Source organism: Silene latifolia, chromosome 2 (genome assembly GCF_048544455.1).
Source record: "Silene latifolia isolate original U9 population chromosome 2, ASM4854445v1, whole genome shotgun sequence".
Taxonomy (NCBI): domain Eukaryota; kingdom Viridiplantae; phylum Streptophyta; class Magnoliopsida; order Caryophyllales; family Caryophyllaceae; genus Silene; species Silene latifolia.
In genome coordinates this window covers 102,972,687-102,995,209 of record NC_133527.1, presented here as the reverse complement: position 1 = coordinate 102,995,209, position 22,523 = coordinate 102,972,687, and the positions used below count along the sequence as shown (strand labels likewise).

General features: G+C 39.1%; 1 protein-coding gene and 1 non-coding gene across 2 annotated transcripts; one reads left to right on the top strand and one right to left on the bottom strand.

Moving 5' to 3' along the window:
* LOC141645089 (small nucleolar RNA R71) lies at window positions 1-107 on the top strand. Its single transcript, XR_012544682.1, has one exon. It is a non-coding gene; the product is annotated as a small nucleolar RNA R71 (small nucleolar RNA).
* Window positions 108-9,083: 8,976 nt separating this feature from the next.
* On the bottom strand, window positions 9,084-20,723 carry LOC141641146 (uncharacterized). The gene is made up of 4 exons (XM_074449819.1): window positions 20,700-20,723; window positions 20,285-20,588; window positions 20,083-20,198; window positions 9,084-9,467 (listed from the first exon to the last, which is right to left on the bottom strand). The coding sequence occupies exons 1-4, from the start codon at window positions 20,721-20,723 to the stop codon at window positions 9,084-9,086; spliced, it is 828 nt and encodes a 275-aa protein (XP_074305920.1).
* Between the last annotated feature and the right edge of the window lie 1,800 nt (window positions 20,724-22,523).

Sequence of the window (22,523 nt, the reverse complement as noted above, 5' to 3'; positions counted from 1 at the left end):
AAACCATGATGAGGGACGGATCGAACTAGCCTTTTGAAACGAACCCAGGCTTCATTAAGATCTTCTGTAGGACCTTGTTTAAAACTCGTGATCTGGCTTCTAAGAGCATTAGTCTTCTGCGGTGGAAAATACCTCTTGTAGAATGCAAGAGCTAGGGAAGTCCAGTTAGTGATTGCGTCGGTCTCCATATCCAAGTTACGTAGCCATTCTGCTGCATCATCTCTCAGAGAGAGGAAAAAGAGTCTGTTTGACTTGATCTTGAGTCACCCCAGCAGTCAAAGGAATAAAACAACAATATGTGTCAAATTTCTCCATGTGCTTGGCGGGATCCTCTCCGGCTTTTCCTCCAAATAGATTTCGCTCTACCAGGCTTATATAAGACGGTTTGATCTCAAAGGTCCCTTTATCAGTGGTAGGGAGCTTAAAGCCTTTAGGAATGGAATCAACGGTGGGTTCGGAATGAATTGCCAAGGTCGGCATCTTCAATGTTATAGGACTAACGGGTGCAGAAATAAGTATGTCCTCTTCAAAGGACGAATCTTCTGCGAAAGTAAATTGCTCGTAGTCAAGTGTACTTAAGTCTTCCACCTGACTTATTTCTCTTTGAAATTTTCGTCTAAAGCGAAAAGTCTTCTCTGGCTCGGGATCAAAAGGTACAATCTTCGACCTGTGAGACCTGGGCATACACGAAAACAACAAGAAAATATCAAACTGTCTCAAGGAACTGATGCTCCCTGAGAAAAAAGGACAAAAATAAACAAAAACAAACAAAAAAATTGTTGCCTCTCCGGCAACGGCGCCAAATTTGATAAGGTTATTTTCAATCGTTGGTCTATCAAAATAAATCCTAAATTACTACTAACTGGTAGTTAGTGGCAAGAAAGGATCGAATCCGCAGGGAGGCGAGTTAATTAATCTAGTTTGTTTATATTTAAGTTCGTTTTAAAGGTAACAGTTTTATGGGGTTGATTGTTTGATTTCTAATAACTAATTGCGATATAAATAAAGACAAATTCAATAATAATAATAAAGAATCTAGGGATTGGGTTCATTAAGTAGTCATCCAAGGGTAAGGTTTAATTCATTGATTGAGCAATTTATATTGTTGAAAGTCATAAGATCGGTCGATTCTAATATGTCATTTTAGATTTAAACTTAACATGCAATCGCTATTATTAAGTCGGTCTAATTCAATTATCGTGGCCTATTCTAGTCTTAACCCAGTCGGTGAAAATCCTAGTTTGCAAGACTAATTAACCAATTCTGATCAGTAATTAATTAATTAGATGTAAGACAACAATTAAACAACAATCAAAAGCAATTTAACAATCAATTCATTAATTAACCCTTTTCTAACAACCTATATCCCCTTTCACCCTTGATTATGAAATTAGCTTAATACTAACAGTAATAGCAACAATAATAACTATAGAAGACATAATTGAAAGCATGTAAAGATGAATAACGAATAATGAACGAAATAGAACTTGAATTAATAACTAAAGAAGGATTAACAAAGTACCTTAATTAAAGAGTAATAGATCCGAAGCAAAATTAATGTAACCTAATCTAAGGCTATTCTAAGAGAGTTTTTAGAGAAGCTATGCGTAACTAGGTAAAATAAAATGTTCATAAACATAGGGTACGAATTGGGTATTTATAGTGAAACATAACCGACTTAAGGAAATTGCGAAAAAGTTGCCAGCTCGATAAGTACTCGATCAAGCCTATGTGCATTCGATCGAGTACACTACTTCCTCGATCAAGCCTGTGTGAGATTGGTCGAGTATCCTCTGTTTTAGCTCTTTGTGTTGTCTTCTTTATTTCTCTTCCTTTATTCTTCTAGATTCCCGTGCCATGCTTTGTGTAGTCCTTCATGCCCACTCCGCGGTGCTCATTTCATTCCTTTGATCCTCAAATGAATTATTCCAGCATTAAACATCAAATAGCAGAAGTAACAACATTCTAACATAAAAGGCATGTATTTAATATAAATTAGCACGAAAACCGTATCAAAAGTAATTAAGGGGAGGCATAAATATGCATATAATTATGACTCATCAGACACGAACCCGACACGAAGTTAGTCGGTTAGCGTCAAGACGTTGTGATACATTTAAGTAATTGGGTTGACACGACACGGAGTACTTAAATGGTTCGGGTTAGGGTTGATGTCTTTTGACACAAACCCGACACGAATAACCCATTTATTTAAAATTGTAATAGTATAATTGGCTTGAGTCAATAATTCAACAAAACAACTTAAAAATTAGCATAATTTTTCATCATTTTGGTATAATAGGGTTATAAAGCGTAGTTTATTGCTTTAGTTTATTGGGTTAAACGGGTTAAGTGGGTTAAAAATGACCTGCTTAAAGATAAATGGGTTAAACAGGTCGGGTTGGATTGTAGAAAAATTAAATGGATCGGGTTAGGGTTGAGACAAATGACCCATTTATATAATTCGGTTGGGTTAGGGTTGGGCTAGTAGTGACCCGTTTAATATTGATATGAACACGACATGACCTGATCTGTTTGCAAGGTCTAGGTGCAAGCATTGTTTACTCATATTCGTGGATTCCAAAATAGACTTCCATGTGATGAGTACGTGCTACATAGAATAAAAGCAATCTGAATGTGAACATACAATTTTTTGGCAAATGAAAAATATGATTGTTATTGTAGTACTCGATAAACACATGAAAACCCATGACTTATTACCGCAAGAAACTGAGACATTTCCGAGAAGAGATTCACATAGAGACTACTGCTATCCGGGAATCTCTTTTTATGTAGGCCAGCAACTGAGCGTGTATTTTTGATAAAATGACAGCTTCTTAAAAATGAAATTAGAACTACTTGTTCCTCATACATCATATAGGTGTAGACATAACATCTTAAGCTCAGCTAAATTACTATGACGGTGGGCTTCAGTATACATAGAGAGTATACACTAATAATTATCTCACTATTTTAAAAGGGTCAGTCAGTAGTCTCGGCAATTGTTACAACAGTGTAGTAGCAAGAACATCACTCATTAACTCAACATTCTAAAGGCATCAAACCTGAAATTTAAATACAAACCTATTAAGAACAAAAGTAAGACAATATAATACGACTTGGTTTCTTATTAATCAATACGGAAGTTTATATAGTAGTACAGACAACTTGTAGGGCAAGGCAAGGCAACCTAAGCCCATATACTAACGACATACTTCTTATTAATACAGACGAGCCTCGTTACCACCCCCCCCCCAAAGTTGGAGCAAACGGATTGTAAATGCCCAACTTGGAGGTTAACGAGACAAAGTAGGACACACCTAATGCCTTTTTTTTTTGGTAAAAGGTAAGCTTCTCATTAAGAATGAAACAAACGATTACAAACAACCACAACGGTTCTATTTTGGGAGACAAGGAAATTCAACCATTGTTGATCAAATTAAGCCAAGTCTCCTCATTCAAACTAAGTTTACATTGTTGCCAAGAATAAGATCTAAATTTCAACAAGGCACTAATTTTATCCAAGACATAATTAGGAGGCATCAGACTTCCTTCAATTCGCACCCTATTCCTTTGGATCCAAACTTCATAGAAAAGAGCTTGCACCCAAGCAAGGGCTACCTTCTTCTTTACACTTGACCATGGCTTCCTGGAAATCCAAACAAGCAGGTTGACATTAGGCATGGCTAAGTTAAGTTTAGTCTTCACCAGCTGCAATAGACGGCAAGTATACTGACATTGCTGAAATAAGTGACCATGGGTTTCAGCAGCAGTTCCACATAACAAGCACAAATCATCTTGAATAATACCCAAATGGTAAAGTTTATCCTTAAGATGTAATGCTTCCCTAGCTATCAACCAGCTATCAACCTGCAGGAGAAGCAGACCACTGACCAGACATATAACCAGAGGCCAGTTTATCTTTAACTTTCCAAATAGTTTTCCAACTCCAAGAAACATCAGCTTTAGGAGAATAAGAATGCCAACTGGTACCTTTCATATAAATATGGTGTACCCACCTGACCCAAAGGCTATCGGTTTAGTATACGACCACCAAACCAGTTTGCCTATAGCAGCATAGTTCCAAATGAAACTATCTCTGATCCCTAATCCACCCTCAGCTCTAGGGGTGCAAATTTTCTCCCAACTGACCATAGGAGATCTTATATACTCAGTAGTTCCATCCCAAAGGTAGTTCCTACACAATGCATCAATTCTTCTCGTAACTCCTTTGGGCAAAGACAAAAATAGTAGCCCAAAGTAACCATAAAGAGAGGAAAGCACAGAATTGACAAGGGTTAATCTGCCAGAATAGGATAACTTCTTGGCACCAAAACCCCTAATTCTAGCAGTGACAGCATCAATGAGAACTGAGCAATGCTTGACTGAGAGCATGCCAGAGGTAATTGGGACTCCCAAATATTTAAAAGGGAGAGTACCCTCCATGAAACCAGAAACCTGCAAAACATCAGCTCTAACTGAAGGATGAACTCCATTAAAATAGATATTTGACTTCATTGAGTTCATTTGCAATCCAGTGGCTGCAGAGAAAGTGGCAAAGGCCCTAAGCAAGATCATAATGGACTTAGTATCACCTTTAGAAAACATAAGAAGGTCGTCTGCAAACATCAAATGAGATAGCTTGAGATGACCACAGAGAGGGTGAAATCTAAAGGGTAAAATGCTGGTTACATGAGAAAGAACCCTGGTAAGATACTCCATGGTGATGGTGAAGAGGAGGGGGGAAATGGGGTCCCCTTGTCTCAACCCTTTAGCTCCTTTGAAGAAACCAAAGTTAACACCATTAAGAACCAGAGAGTAAGATGCAGTTCTTACACAAACCATAACCAGGTTAGTAAACTTAGGAGGGAAATTCAAGGCATTCATCATTTGTTCAATAAACTCCCAATTCACAGAATCATAAGCCTTTTTTAAATCAATCTTCATTAAACAACGAGGGGACACAGTCTTCCTATTGTATAATCTTACAATGTCTTGACAGATGAGAATGTTTTCAATGATATTTCTTTTTTGAATAAAACCACCTTGATTGATACTAACAATCTCAGGTAAGATGGCAGCCAATCTGGTACATAGAATCTTGGAAATAGCTTTATAAATCACATTGCAGCACGAGATAGGTCTAAACTGTGTCACATTCAAAGGTAGTTCACATTTGGGGAGCAAGGAAATAAAGGTATGGTTAACCTGTTGTAACAATTTCCCAGTGTGGAAGAAATCCAATACAGCATTGCAGACCTCATCCCCTACAATAACCCAGGCATCTTTATAAAAGGAACTGGAGAATCCATCAGGCCCTGGAGCTTTGTGCCCAGGGATAGAAAAAATTGCATCCTTGACTTCTTTTGGAGTGACAGGCTGCAGCAAGGTGTCCCAGTGAGCCAGGGTACAAATTTTACCCTGCTGCACCACTGAAGCACAGACAGGAGTAGTGGCAGTGGAAGACCCAAGCAGTTGAGTATAGTAATTGAGAAAGGCATTCTGAATTTGATCACCCTCAGTGTGAATGTTCCCATTCACATCTGCAATTCTAAAAATTTTATTCTTAGTGCACCTTCCCCTAATCACACTGTGAAAATATTTAGTATTGTCATCTCCATTGTTGACCCAAGTAACTTTAGATTTTTGCATTAGAAAACTATCACAAGCAGCTTGCAAATCTCTATAAGTTTTAGTAGCTGCTCTATCTTGTTCAATAAGAGTAGCATCCAGAGGGTTAAGCTTTAAATCAGACTGAATATTATCCATAATTTTCCAGGCATGAGCAGCACTATTCTCAATATCAGCAAACAATTGACTATTCAATTGTTTTAGAGGCTGCTTAAGACTCTTCAATTTCTTCACAAGAACATACATTTTGGTACCTTGCAGAAGATTAGTCCAATGTTGTTGCACACAAGGAATGAAATCATCTACCTGACTCCACATGCTGAAATATTTGAAACTTTTCCTACCCACGAAGGCATGTTGAGAATCTTGAATAATACAGGGTGAGTGATCAAAATAACCTTCATTATGAAAGTGAGCATAAGAATCCACCCTCTCAACCAGCCATTTCTGGTTAACCAGAACTCTATCCAGTCTTGAATAAACTCTAGTGGCAAGATCTTGCTTGTTGTTCCATGTGTAAAAGGAACCAGTGGCAGGACTATCCATAAGATGACAGTAATCAACACAAGACTGGAAATCATCCATTTCTTCCGAGTAGTTATCCCCCTAATCTTTCGGTGGGGCTTAGGACACTATTAAAATCACCACACAAAACCCAGGGAGTATTAATGCTATCAGAGAGGTTACAAGGAGTAGACCAGAGTGCTTTTCTCGTCACAAGTATCATTAAAAGCATAAATCATTGAGCAATGGAAAACAAATTGAGAACGACTTCAAAGAATTTGCATATGAACTAGTTGTGCTGAGTAATGAAGAAAAGTGACATGAAAAATAAGAGGATTCCACAAAACCCAGACTCTTCCTCCAGGGTGACAAGAAGTATTAGTATAAATTGACCAACCATCACACATATTTGATCTAACAAACATTTAGAGACAAAGGTTTTACCTTTGTCTCAAGGAGACCAAACAGTCCAACCCGATTATGGTGCGAGAAACCATTTCACTTGCTTTTGTTTGGTCAAACTGTTAAGCCCCTAACATTCCGAAGCCAAAACTATGCATTACTCCCAGATGGGAGTAACACACTACCTTTTGTACCAATTCCAACCTTAGGTGTAGCATTATTCAATGCATCCACAAAAGTATCTTTGACTGAAATTGGCAGCACTCTTGCCTGCTCTTATAATTTCTTGCCTACTCAGGGTAACACCAGGTCTAGCAGGGGTATTCACCTGTCTGTACGAGCCATTCTTATTCCAAGTGACTTGAAGACGATGTTGCACTTCCTCTGGGGTTTTGTTAGGTTCAGCAGAGGCAGGAGTAGTCACTGGAGTCACACGGGCTTAACAGGGGAGGCACCACCACCACCGGAGGAGTGTTAGGGGCAACGGTATAAGCACAAAGCAGGTTTCTTGGCAACCCATTGTTTTGAAGGAGGTGGAGGCTTGGATTTTTTGGTCCAGCTTCTGCACCGAGCACTTTCATGCCCAGTGCCCCGCAAACAGAGCAAGCTACGGGTTTCCATTCACATTCAACTACTACCTTCACTATATGACCATCTTCATCAAGGAATTTAACAGACCCAGGCAAAGATTTACCAAAGGGAACTTCAAGCAAGACCCTAGCAAACCCTAATCTGGTCTTATCCTCAGTAGCCGTGTCACAGCGAAGGAATTTTCCCAATAATCCAGCAATTTTAGGCAAACTTTTACCCCAGAATTTCAAGGGTAATCCAACAATTTAACCCATACTGGAACATTCATCACATTCTCCTTAGTAAGAACAACATTTTAATGCCAACTTCGCACAATTAACGGCTTATTATCAAACAAAAAATGTCCTTGCTTAAGGATAATCTCTTTATCAGCAGTGTTCTTAAAGCGCACGAGAAAAATCCCATCAGGTAAGAATGATACCTTATCGATAGGATAATTTGCCCAGATGCGTCGAATGAAGCCTTCCACTACATCCCAAGGAGGGTTAGCCCCAAGAATGAAACAGTAGACAGAGGATTTCCAGTAAGCCAGCTCCTCCTGAACATCCTCTGGCAAAATCTGCATCAAATCCCCTGGTTCCTCCTCAATTGGTTCCAAAGTTGCTTTCTTTTTCCCTTGAATACGCCATCCTTCATCATTGTCATCTATTTCCAGCGTTTCCAGGTCATAAGGAGCAATATCAGTAATATCATTAACATTCCTCTCTTTCGTAGCATCAGCAGAAGAAGGAATTTTCTTATTATTTTGTTTAAATGTTGAAGATGAGCCAGCAACATGAGTATTTTTAGATTTTTGTGAATTTTTCGAAGCAGATTGATGAATTACTGCCATGGCTGCGCTCAAAATTCAATGACGATACCCTAGATTTCAGAGCTTTCTCTCTCCTGATTCTCTCTCATATTTTTCTAATCCTTCCGTGTTAGATTTAAGTCTCACACCTAATGCCTTAGTAAGGACATTATCGAATTGGAAAACAGACCGAACATAAGATGGGGCGATAAGATCATCAGTGATAACAACTCGTACAAAATGACAGTCAATTTCAATGTGTTTAGTACGCTCATGTAATACCGGATTTTTAGCAATATGTAAGGCAGGCTGACTCTCACAAAAAAATAGGCACGACAGCGGAACGTGCACCTCTCAGATTGCGCAATAATCCAGTTAACCATTTTATCTCGCATGTGATGGCGGCCAACGGCCGATACTCGGCTTCAGTAGACGAGAGAGATATGGTGGGTTGTTTCTTAGTTTTCCATGACACAATAGAAAATCCTAAGAACACAACCCAGCCTGTGAGAGAACCACGAGAGACGGGACACGTAGCCCAGTCAGAGTCACATCAGCCTTCTAGGTGTAAAGCAGCATTGGAACGAAGGAAAATTCCTTGTCCCGGAGTACATTTAAGATAACGAACGACACGAAGTGCAGCTTCCCAGTGAGCTTGTCGTGGGTTATGCATATATTGTGACAACACATGAACGACATACGTAAGATCGGGCCGAGTAACAGATAAATACACCAAACGTCTTACCAAACGGCGGTAAGACTCAGGATTATCCAGCAATGGGCTCGTAGTGACAGACAAACGATGATTTTGTTCAATTTGAGTAGAAGTCGGCTTACTGTTGAGGTACCCAACTTCAGAAATGACGTCGACAGCGTACTTACGCTGACAGAGAAAAATACCATCGGGGTTCCATGCTACTTCTATACCCAATAAATACTTGACGTCACCTAAATATTTCATATGAAAACATGAATTAAGATACTCTTTGAAAGCGGTTACAACAGCTAAATCATTTCCCGACACAATAAGGTCATCCACATAAATCAAAGCATTCATTTGCACACTCCCCTTAACCATTGTGAACAATGAATAATCATAATAACTCTGCTTGAAGCCGTATTCTTTTAAAGCTACGCCCAGCTTAGCAAACCAACATCATCGCGCTTACTTAAGCCCATACAAAGACTTATGTAGACGACACACTATACCGGGGACAAGAGATTGAAAACATGGTGGTAACCGCATATATAACTCTTCATTAAGGTCCCCATGAAGAAAAGCATTATGTACATCCATCTGATGGAGGATCCAATTGCGAGAGGCTGCAACATCAAGAAATGTACGAACTGTACTCATTTTCACCATAGGAGCGAATGTTTCCTCATAATCTACACCCTCCGTATGATGGTTACCAAATACAACGAGGCGAGCCTTCGGCCTTTCAATCGTAGAATTTGATTTGTACTTTATTTTATATAACCACTTGCTACCAAGTGCTTTCTTTCCAATGGGCAACGGCTCCAAGGTCCATGTTGGGGCTGGTGTCCTCTACAGTTAGTGCAAATAACATTTAAATCTCTAAAAGGATCAAAGGGTATACTTTTGTATTTTTATCAGTTGGTCCACGTTTATCAATAACGGTTGGCTTGCTAGATAAGTTTGACGTTATTGTCATACAGATGGCGGTGATCAACTGGTCCCTAAAAGTCACACCTATAGGATACGTTTGAGAGATGTGACGGTATGAAAATACAGTCATGTTGATGCCCAATGTGACTAAGCAGTTAGTCGGAGTCTTTGACTAATAATTAGTCAAACGCGATGTTGAGATAATTATTTAATACGGATTAAATAATAATGGCTAAGACGAATTAAGCGGTTGATTCGTAAATTGGATATAAACGATTATATTTAATTGATGTATATTGAATTAATTATACAATATTGTCTTTGTCGGACATGTATTAATATGTCGACTAATCCTTGTTACTAGTCGATGTTTTAATAACCGATAACCGATGACGATTTATAATAAAACCCGTCATATACATTTTAGCATTTTTGAGTCGGATCACGAGTTAAAAAATAAGGAGGAAGTGAAAGCCCACTCCCTCCCCTTTGGCTCACGGTTTGGACGATCAAAACAAAAGGAGAGGCTCTCTCACCTTTTGCCCTAACTCATTCATTTGAAAGAAAATTAGGTTTTTGAGAGCATTCTTCTCTGAAAAACCTAGATCTCACATCTAGCAAAATTCACACAAAACTCTCTCAATATTGCAAGTCAATTGGAGAGTATTTCTAGCACAAGGGGCATAGTCTCAGACGGTCTTGGGTGCAACGATTAGGAGGAAATCTACTTTGATTTCTGTTCTTAGGCCGCATTTCAAAGGACCCGAGGTTGATTCTTGTTCTTTATCGTTTCTCTATTGTTTTTCGTTTATGACCATAAATCGCATGTTAAATTTACGTTATAGTCCTAAATTTTAAGGGTTTTATACGGATATTACCCCACAAGTGGTATCAGAGCGAGACCACGTAAATTTTTCTTTGTGATTTTCATCAAACGAATTTGAATCGATAAATTTGTTTGCATAAAATTCCGTGCGGCAGAATTTTTGTCTCGGCTGTTTTGTTTTTTTTTTGGAAACCGTGCCACACGGCTTATGTCTGATCAGACGATCTTTTGTTTTTCGATTTGTTCTTTGCATATTGTTATTTTAAACGATAATTATAACAATATGTTAAGATCCTGTCAATTGTAATTTTTGTTTTAATACGGATTATGTTCAAATTGCAATTGGGTTTTGTCAAATCGATTTTGTGTTGAATGTTGTTGCTCACGGTTTTGAGCAGCTGAAATTTATTTTTTTTTGCCCTCTTTGCTCACGGTTTTGAGCAGCTAAAACAAAAAAAAAATTATGGTTTGTCACGGTTCAGCCGTGAAAAGAAAAAAAAAATAATTTCGGTTTTTGTTTTTTTTTTCGGCCATAACATGTGCACAATACGGATTTTGTACATTCGCTTGATAGTGAAACGGTTCACTCACGTACCATTTAGTTATTTTAAAGCGATTTAAAGTAACGGATTATCATAGATTAAAATTAAGTTGATTAAAGCGGTTTTGTCACATAATTTTAATCATTAAAGGTGGTTTGGATAAATTTAACATAATTACGGAATTATGTCACGAATAAATTTTGTTTTAGTTGATGCATTTTTATTTATCGTTATTTTGAATGCCTTGAATGTTTTATTACGTATTTAATTTTACAAACGGTTGTAACTTAGTGTGGCCTTAGTAGAACGTGTTACCGTAATGATGGAACACGGTCTTGGTTGTATTTTGAGATCTCGCATCTCCGTTTTTTTTTTTTTTGTAATTACAGTTTTAATTTAGAATGTAAATAGGTTTATATTTTGTAAATTTTAAATTGTAATTTTGAGAAGACCAAAGATGGAGATCGGATGCTCACTCCCGCTGCATGGACAAAGATGGAACATCAAGACAAGCTTCTCGGGTCCAACGGTGGATTCCAAAGTTGTATTATGTTCTTTTTACTAGGATAGGCCACACTAGCAATTTTTATTTACGTTTTGCATTCTTTTATTTATTTTATCGTAACGATAGATTGCATCATATTCCGCCTAAAACCAAACCACCTAATAATTGCATGAAAACTGACTCATATAGAGGTCACGCGTTAGTTTTCTTTGATATACAGATATCACACGTTTTTATAAGCCATCACCTAAATTAATTCATTCACGCAATGCTAGTTTTTTCGTTCACTTAAAATGAATTAAAACTAAGTTGATGGGATCTTCCTCGTATAACCAAAAATTGAGAATAGTCTTTATAGGTCAAACTCCAATGAATCCCTTCTTCGTCGGTAGGCATAATATGACCCCTTCTACGTCGGGTAAGTTGGAACTGATTGACCTATTTTATCTCAACACTATGGTCACTCGTACGATCCTGTGATTATGGTGGACTATAGATAGGATTTACGGAAATCTATCGACCAAGAGTTCTAACGATAGAACTAGCTAAACAGTTGGCTTATCAATTTACGGAAATTGAGTCTTGGGATCACTTGTATTATTCTTGAGGGAGATCAATTATGCAAGTGTAATGAGTCTACACGATTAAAATGAATTTTAAATAGACTTAAATCACCTCGATGAGTTGCTTATTTCGTTTTGTTTTTTCTTTCTTTTTCAGTGTAGATCACGATCACTTAAACGCTAATAACAAAATGGTTGGCCGTGACGCCCAATGCCAAGTGCCATATTGGACCGTGAGTCCGGCTTCGGATCTTCATGAATCGGATGAATCGGTCTACTCGGATCGAAGAATGATGGATCAAACTTCGCGGACCGGGAGGCAAAGATTACGGAATCGCCGCTGGCGACGGAAGCTCAAATATCCGACGAGCCCATCCCGTCAAACCCAGGCCCCACTACGGTGGAGCTAACGAGATCGCCAAGTATAACGATTTCGTCATGGAAGCATGTGCGATTAAAAACGTACTCATTTTTGCAATGGAATCCAATTTGCAGAAACGCTTCATAGCCCAAGGTGCAAACAAGATTTTCACCACGCTCACTAAGGAATTCTCGAAAGCACCGAGAATCGTGACCTATGAGCATACCACTCGCTTCTTTGATGCGAGACTCTAGAAGGGCCAACCGGTTAGCCCACACATTCTCAGCATGATTGAGAATGTCGAGAGACTGGAGGCGCTTAATTGTAAAATCAGCGAGAACATCGTGATTGACCGCATGCTTCATTCACTCCACGATGGTGTTGCGCTCTTTAGAGCAAATTACTATATGAATGATTTGAAGAAAAGTCCTCATGAACTACACTCCCTTCTCGTACAGACCGAGAAGGATATGAAGTTTAGTGGGAGCTTGAAACAGGATGTTCTCGTTGTGTCAAACAAGGGCAAGGGTAAGGGCAAAGCTCAGGCAGACCTAGCGGTAGGTAAACCGAAGTTTAAGAAGTCGGGATCAGGTAAGAGTGGGCCTGGTGAGTCGAGCAACTCATCAGGCGCGACAAAGAGCAAGACCGATAACATGGAATGCCATCACCGCCACAAGATGGGCATTGGAGGCGTACATGTCTGTTTACCATGAGGACATAAAAGCGGTCGCGTTAAACCCGTTGGTATGTCTTCTTCCTCTTCTACTTTTATTCATATGATTGAGATTAACCACGCAAGTTACGGAACTTGGGTACTAGATACTGGTTGTGGTTCTCATCTGTGTAATCATGTGCAGGGGCTCCGAAACATCGAACCCCTCGTAAAGGGTGAGGTGGACCTGCGTGTCGGGAATGGAGCACGAGTGGCTGCCGTCTCGAGGGGAACATACGTGATCCAGCTTCCTAGCGGATTTGAGTTATTTTTATATAACTGCTATTATGTACCCAGTCTTTCTAAAAACATTATTTCAGTTTCTGCACTTGACAAACTTGGTTTTTCATTTGTAATAGAGAATAATACTTGCATTTTCTCATTACACGATATGATTTATGGCAAGGCAGTCTCCATGAATGGAATTTATGTTTTAGATCGGACCACTGAAATATTGCACGTAATGAATAAAAAGTTAAAGGTTGGTGACAAAGATCAAACGTATCTATGGTAATCGCCGTATGGGGCACATTAATGAGAAACGCAGAAAAAAACAGCTCATAAAGAATGGAGATATCTCGGCCTTTGATTTTCAATCATTTGGCACGTGTGAATCATGTCTCATTGGCAAGATGACTCGAATTTCCTTCAAAGTTGTTGGAATGCGCTGCGACCTATTAGGACTCATACATACGGATGTGTGTGGACCTATGTCAATCACCGCACGAGAAGGCTATAGGTATTTCATCACTTTCACGGATGATTTAAGTAGATATGGCTATGTCTACTTAATGAAGCACAAAAGTGAATCCTTTGAGAAATTCAAGGAATACCAGAATCGGGTACAGAACCTACTAGGTAGAAATATTAAAAACACGCGCTCGCACCGTGGTGGCGAGTATCTTTCTCACGAGTTTGATCAACACCTCAAAGACGTGGGATTGCCTTGCGATTAACTCCACCTGGAACACCTCGGTTGAATGGTGTGTCCGAACGGAGAAATCGAACACTACTTGATATGGTTCGATCCATGATGAGTCACACCGTGTTGCCCGACTCATTGTGGGGTTATGCTCTTCGTCAATTTGCTCTAATACTTAACCGAAGTCCGTCTAAAGCTGTTGACAAGACTTCATATGAACTATGGAAGGGAACGGTCCCTAACTTGTCCTTTATACGGGTTTGGGGCTGTGAGGCTTTTGTCAAGTGGAGACACGAGGATAAGCTCGGCCCGCGATCGGTCAAGACATACTTTATAGGTTATCCTAAAGGAACGCTTGGTCATTACTTTTATTCGCCAACCGAACAACGTGTATTTGTTGCGGCAAGTGCGACATTCTTAGAGAAGGAATTTCTCGAGAATGCAAAGAGTAATAGAACCTTCGAACTGTCGGAGATTCCAGAACCAAATACCGAGCAACCATTGGAGGAACCAATTCCTTCAATCCCGGCCATGTTAATATTCTGAGGAACCTAGGAGGTCGGGAAGAGTCTCTATTCCTCCGGACAGATACATTGGTATGGTCGAGAAACATGACATAGATGACATTCTACTCTTAACAAGTAGTGAACCCGCAACCTATAAAGGTGCCATGACTAGTTATGACTCAAAGCTATGGCTTGAGGCCATGCAATCCGAGATGGACTTCATGTATGAGAACAACGTATGGGATCTTGTTGACTTACCTGCTAAGGTTCGTCCCCTTCAATGCAAATGGCTTTACAAGATAAAGCATTCTGTGGAAGGTCAACAAGATATCTATAAAGCACGACTAGTTGCTAAAGGTTTCACCCAAGTGCCAGGTTTGCACTACGATGAAATATTTGCACCCGTAGTCATGTTGCGTTCCATTCGGATTATCTTAGCGATTGCCGCTTTTCATGACTATGAAATTTGGCAGATGGATGTGAAAACCGCCTTCTTAAATGGTTTTTTGGAGGAAGAGTTGTACATGGTACAACCCGAAGGTTTCATCGATCCTGAACATCCTAAGAAAGTATGCAAGCTTAAGCGTTCCATTTATGGACTTAAGCAAGCTTATAGGAGTTGGAATCATCGTTTCGACCAAGTGATAAAAGAAAATGGATTTACTCGATCGGTCGAGGAACCATGTCTATATATCAAGTCGAGTGGGAGCAAGATTGTCTTCCTCATATTGTATGTCGATGACATACTCCTGATTGGGAATGACATACCTCTCTTAACTTCGGTAAAAGTATGGTTAAAGAACCATTTCCAGATGAAAGATCTGGGTGAGGCACAAAGAATTTTGGGCATCCGTATCTATCAAGATAGATCACGTCGGATGTTATCTCTCAGTTAGGAGTCTTATATAGACAAGATACTAGAGAGATTCAGCATGACTAACTCCAAAAAGGGGTTTCTTCCTATGGCTCCAGGGGTGCATTTGAGCAAGTCTCAGGCACCAGAGACACCGGAAGAGAAAGAGCGCATGACACGGATTCCTTATGCCTCGGCTATAGGATCAATCATGTATGCCATGATATGCACACGTCCGGACGTGGCATATGCATTGAGTATGACAAGTCGATTCCAATAGCATCCAGGTGAATCACATTGGATGGCTGTCAAGAACATTCTTAAGTACCTACGGAGGACTAAAGATTGGGCATTGACTTATGGAGGCGAACAAAAGCTATGCGCAACCGGTTACGCAGATGTTAGCTTCCAAACGGATCGAGATGACTCGAAATCTCAGTCTGGATTCGTTTTTACTCTTAATGGCGCTGCAGTTAGCTGAAAGAGTTCCAAACAAAGTGTTACAGTAGATTCTACGACTGAGTCCGAGTACTATGCCGCGTCTGAAGCTGCAAAGGAAGCGATATGGATGCGTCAATTCTTACAAGGACTATCTCAGATCGCCTAGTTCGAATGACCCGATCACCATCTATTGCGACAATAGAGGTGCCATCTTCCAAGCTAAGGAGCCTAAGTCTAGCAACAAGTCTAGACATGTACAACGGAAAGCTCATCTAATCCGAGATTACGTGGAGCAAAAGGAGGTAGTGATAGAAAAGATTGCTACAGATGATAACATAGCAGATCCTCTCACTAAACCATTACGACAAGATAAGCATGAAGGGCATGTTAATTCCATGGGAATTAAACGTGTTCCTGAGTTGTAGTACTCTTTTATGGATTAGATTCATTCTCTTTTGTACTCTATACGACATCATCGTTTTGATATTTATATATTTTGTTTTTCATGTGGATTTGTACGACAATTTTGAACACCACAAAGTGAACTGAACAAACATTATATTTTTGGTCCTTAATTGCCCACGTGAGCTGATAACTCTGGCAATTATTTCTGACGTTGGTTGATGGTGGGTTCAACGAGCCATAAGTCAAAAGGTTGACTGACCAATCACAGAGGCGAGTTATATGGATATCTCGTAGGACACAATTGTTACATCGACATGGAGTCCTAAATGTTTTATAACATTCGGTGCCAGGTCGTGGATAGGACCTCCATGGTGATCCTAAGAGTCGATTCTTTTGACTATCGACTGTCTCTTGAGACTAAGGCAGATTTTGGGTGACTTTGGTTTCTTTCTCACGGTCATCCGTAACAGGGGGCCAAGTAGATTTTTTCTGGGTCATTTCATGTTGTGCTTAGATCGGCAAGAGTCGAGTTGAAGGAAATATTCAGCCTTTATCATGTACTCGATATTTCTCGGGGCCACTCGAGGAGTCAGAATCGAAATGCATGGCCATGCTCGAATACGAATTCGTTTTATCAGTTAAGATACTCTCTAGTCGGGGAAACCACTCTTGATACAGATCGATTGTAAAATACGACCTTTGCGGATCCGGATCTGCAAATTGTTTTACATTGAGTGGGAGAAATTTTAAATGAATATGAGAATCGGTTATCGCACATACACTTGTACAGACAAGTGGGAGTTTGTTGGAGTCGTGTCCTCCAGTTAGTGCGGATAACATTATTGCACATACACTTGTACGGACAAGTGGGAGCTTGTTGGGGCTGGTGTCCTCTACAGTTAGTGCAAATAACATTTAAATCTCTAAAAGAATCAAAGAGTATACTTTTGTATTTTTATCAGTTGGTCCACGTTTATCAATAACGGTTGGCTTGCTAGATAAGTTTGACGTTATTGTCATACAAATGGCGGTGATCAACTGGTCCCTAAAAGTCACACCTATAGGATACGTTTGAGAGATGTGACGGTATGAAAATACAGTCATGTTGATGCCCAATGTGACTAAGCAGTTAGTCGGAGTCTTTGACTAATAATTAGTCAAACGCGATGTTGAGATAATTATTTAATACGGATTAAATAATAATGGCTAAGACGAATTAAGCGGTTGATTCGTAAATTGGATATAAACGATTATATTTAATTGATGTATATTGAATTAATTATACAATATTGTCTTTGTCGGACATGTATTAATATGTCGACTAATCCTTGTTACTAGTCGATGTTTTAATAACCGATAACCGATGACGATTTATAATAAAACCCGTCATATACATTTTAGCATTTTTGAGTCGGATCACGAGTTAAAAAATAAGGAGGAAGTGAAAGCCCACTCCCTCCCCTTTGGCTCTGATTTGACGATCAAAACAAAAGGAGAGGCTCTCTCTCCTTTTGCCCTAACTCATTCATTTGAAAGAAAATTAGGTTTTTGAGAGCATTCTTCTCTGAAAAACCTAGATCTCACATCTAGCAAAATTCACACAAAACTCTCTCAATATTTCAAGTCGATTGGAGAGTATTTCTAGCACAAGGGGCATAGTCTCAGACGGTCTTGGGTGCAACGATTAGGAGGAAATCTACTTTGATTTCTGTTCTTAGGCCGCATTTCAAAGGACCCGAGGTTGATTCTTGTTCTTTATCGTTTCTCTATTGTTTTTCGTTTATGACCATAAATCGCATGTTAAATTTACGTTATAGTCCTAAATTTTAAGGGTTTTATACGGATATTACCCCACAGTCCATGTACCATTTTTTTATTCGGGCATTAATTTCTGTTTCCATTGCCTTACACCATCCTTCATCTTTCACCGCTTCTTTAAACGAACGCGGTTCTTTATTCGAGGTAGTAGCTGCCAAGTAAGCACGATGCTCCACAGAGAATTTATTACTAACAACATAATTAACTAAGGGATACGTCATACCTAAGAGAGGCAATGTAGCGGTGACTTGCAAAGCATCGGACGAACTGTTAGCACGGGTACTCTCAAGAACATAATCACAATCTTCGTATGAAGCCCACGTCCCAATACAGGTTCACGAGCTGGGCCGTCATTTTGATTAACGAAATTTTCAGCCACACCTGTGACTTCATCTACCCCTTCACCTGTCTCGACATTGTCCATTGGAGCATATGTTTCGTTCCCCATAGGCGCCTGGTGGGGTGATGTCGTCGGGTCACATCCAATCAAACACATTTATAATACTCAACAAACAACTAGTTAGCGGTAAGTCGAGGTCGATCCATGGGACGGTATGCTTTGGGTTCTAAGTCTATCTATCTCAATTTATGCTAGTGTCACAATTTGTTTGGTTTGTAGTTGTGTTCTAGACTAATGCAAACAATAAGGTAAAACAAGCAATAAAAGGAGGGATGTAAACAAAGGATTAAAAATGCTAGGATATCATGGGGTCATAGAGGATTCATGGTTTTGATCATACAAACATGTTTACAATTATATGCAAGCAATTAGTGTTGTGGGGGAACCGAGTTGGTTTATGTCTTACGGTTCATAGGAAGAGTTGGGTCCCGGAGCCGAATCGATTAGATTGTACAACACCTACAAGTCGACTTACTTTCCTTCTATTCAACTTCTATGCATGGTCTAACAAGACTCGAGTTGGTTTATATCTTACGAGTCAAGTTGAGTAGATAAGAGATGGTAAAAATGCAAGGATTCATAGGCTTAGCATTTCATCAAACATAACATGTGCATAAAGTTGACATCATAACAAGCAAGCAATTTGATTATGAAAACATATTAGATTAAGCATGAATCAATCCCATGTTGGTTTCCCCTAATTACCCATTAATCCTAGCTAAAGAACTACTCACTCATTATCATGGGAAACATGTCATTAATGGTGTCAATCATCACAACAAGTATAAACATGACAATGGAATGAAGAAATGAAAAATGAACAATAAAGAGTAAAGAGTAAAGGAATTATACCAACTTAAGCTGATCCAAACAATAAAGCAAAGAATAATAGAAGAACTTGATGATTGATGGAAGGTTGTCAATCTCCCAATAATAACCCAATAATCTTCAATTACCCAATAATAAACTTGAACAATGATTATGGAAAGATTAATGTGTAATTTGTAGAAAGATTAAAGAGCAATCTATGCTAATCTACTCCTAATCTAATCTAAGAAAGCTTCCTCCGAGATCCCGCTTTTGATCATTTACAAGTGGGGTATTTATAGTAGAAATTAGGTGGATGCATTAGGGTTAACTAAGGGCTAAACTAGTAATTACACTTTTTAGATAGAGCAGGGAGAAGCCGGTATTTCTTGAAGGAAGGGCTTCTTTCTTTGAAGCTTGAAGAAGACGAAAATGTGCTGGGCCGGAATCCGGGCGGATTGATGTCGGGACAGGCAGATTGGTGAAGGGGAAGACGGGCGGATTGGGGTGAAGACGCACGGATTCTGTACATTGGGGACGGCCGGATTCCAGAGAATCCGCACGGGTTGGACTGCAGATCTCGTTTTCTCTTCTATTCTTCCCTTCCCTTCACTTCCATTTTATTCTTGTAGGCTTGGTCTTTAGTTCTTGTTTCCTCCTCATACTAGTCCATCAAATATCGTCAAATAGCTTCCGAATACGCACGAAAGACGGGAATTTCCGCCTTATTATCTCCTTTCCTACAAAACATATGAAATGCGATAGAAAAGCAAATAGGAAGGTTTTGACGGATAAAATGGCCATGGAATGTTATAATAGTATGCAAAATAGACTCAATTAGGGGACTAAATGTGCGCAAATAATGTTCATAACAGCGCCCCCTGGACTCGTGACCATGGCAGCTGCATCATCGGGCTGGACAGCGTCATTGTCCCAATCCACAACATAGTCAGGAGAGGAAACAATATTATCTGGTGACAGGGCTGTGGCTAAACGAAACAAAAATTGGTCTTCAAAAAATTCACATCACGAGACACAAAGAAGACTTTAGCATCAAGATTATACAAGTACCAACCTTTCTTTCCCGAAAGGTACCCCATAAATGCACATTTACGACTGGCAAATTTGTCACTTTTTGCTTTTTGGTTATGGGCAAAACACAACGAACCAAATACTTTGAGACGATCAAAAGGTGGTGGCCAACCAAATAAGACCTCATACGGAGTTATACCTCCAAGTAATATAAACGGAGTACGGTTTATTAAATGCGCAGCAGCCAAGGCACATTCACCCCAAAATTCCAATGGAAGGTAAGCCTGAAACCGGAGTGCACGGGCTACATTAAGGATATATTGGTTCTTCCATTCCACCCTCCCATTCTGTTAGGGAGTACCAACACAAGAAGAATGAAACAGAATACCCTGTTTACTAAAGTATGATTGAAGACAATTAAATTTCGTAACATTGCCACTACGAACAATTTTAATAACCGAAGCAAACTGGCGCAATACCATTGCCGAAAAATCCATAAATTTATCAAAGACCTCTGTTTTGTTGCATAATAAATATATCCATATCCCACGCAAAAAATTCGTCAACCAGAGTTAAGAAATAACGCGCAACACACGAAGACGGTAAGTCATACGGCCCCCACAAATCACAATGAATAAAATCAAAAACTCTACTATTTTTACTATTGTTCAACGGGAAACTGTTACGAACATGCTTAGCATGATGACACACCTCACACAGTTGTGTCAAATTATTCGTATTATTACACAAAAAAGTAAGTAATTTTACTACTCTTTCATACGGATGTCCCAACCTACTATGCCACAAATTAACTGATTCTCCAATAGCTACTGATCCCGTGATTATTTGTTCTTGTCTGAGATAGTACAGTCCGTCCAATCTGCCAGCTGTTCCAATCACCGCTCTCGTATGACGGTCTTGTATAGTACAAATATTTGCATTAGTAACAATTTCACAATTAGGGCTGTCACTTAATTGTGATACGGAAATCAAATTACAACGTAAACTTGGTACATATAAAATGGGATATAGAGAGATGTTGGGTGTGAGCACAACACGGCCTACTTGTGAAGCATGAATTTGCGTGCCATCCGAAAAGCCTACCACACGAATTGGAACCTTTTGTATGTCCGTCAAAACATCGAAATTACCCATAACATGATGCAAGCAACCCGTGTCAATGTAATATCCGAAATATTTTGAATATTTCTTATTTAAATTTAAACTATTTTGAACTCAATTTGTTATTTGTTTTCCTTGTAAAGTTCGTATCCATTGGACCTATTGTCTACTTTCCTTATAACTTATTCAGCCGTGTTACAAGTTTCCTAAAGCATCGGGTTATGGGACCCTAATAAACCATCTAGTGTTGCTCCGTATAATTCACTTCATTCATCTCTTTGATGCCCTTGATCTTTGATAAATCAATTCTCCAACCTCAGCTTTCTTTACGTCAATTACCATTTACCAATATGGATTTCAATAATTCTATCATCAACTTCCAAGCAAACAATTTATGTTGTCTTAATCCAAGAGCATCATCCAAAGTTGATCAATTATACCTCTGTTGATTCCTTCCCATCCACTTGCGTGTTGATTATTTTTCTAAGCACCAGTTTTGATTAATCTTTTTTTTTTTGGTAAAATGTGAGTATTTCCATTAATAATAAAGGTGGCATTTACAAATACAAGCATTTCCAGACCAACATTCAACAAATTCAGAATTAACAACTTAACATTTAATATCTAGGCTAATTAACCATTGAGCATCAGTGGAATTGACCCTAGGCGGCAGTAAGTTTTGTATCCTTCCACGAATAACCTGTATCAAATGCTTCAATACTAAGGCAGTTCTCTTCACTTGTAACTCAATCCTACTGTTGTTCCTCTCAGTCCAAATATTATTAATCTTTCAACTTTAAGGTAACACGATTTTACCGATCCTAATATTATTAATATTGTTCGAGGTTTTATGCTTTATGTTCTAATTGTTGTCGAATTTATGTGATGTGCTTACAATAATATAGGGTGATTGACTTGTTATACTTGTTATCATATGATATTAGTCCTAATAATATTCTTTATTATTAACTTGATTTTATTTGGTGAGATGGGTTGACATGATAATCTGAGAGACTAATGGCGTAGTTAGCGAGTTAGCGATAGTTGCGAGGACTCGTGAGTTATGCGAGCATGAGGGTTGATGGGTAAGTGTAATATCTTGTAGTACGAAGACTATGATTTGGATTTAGTGGATATGTACATGTGAAATTAACTGTTAA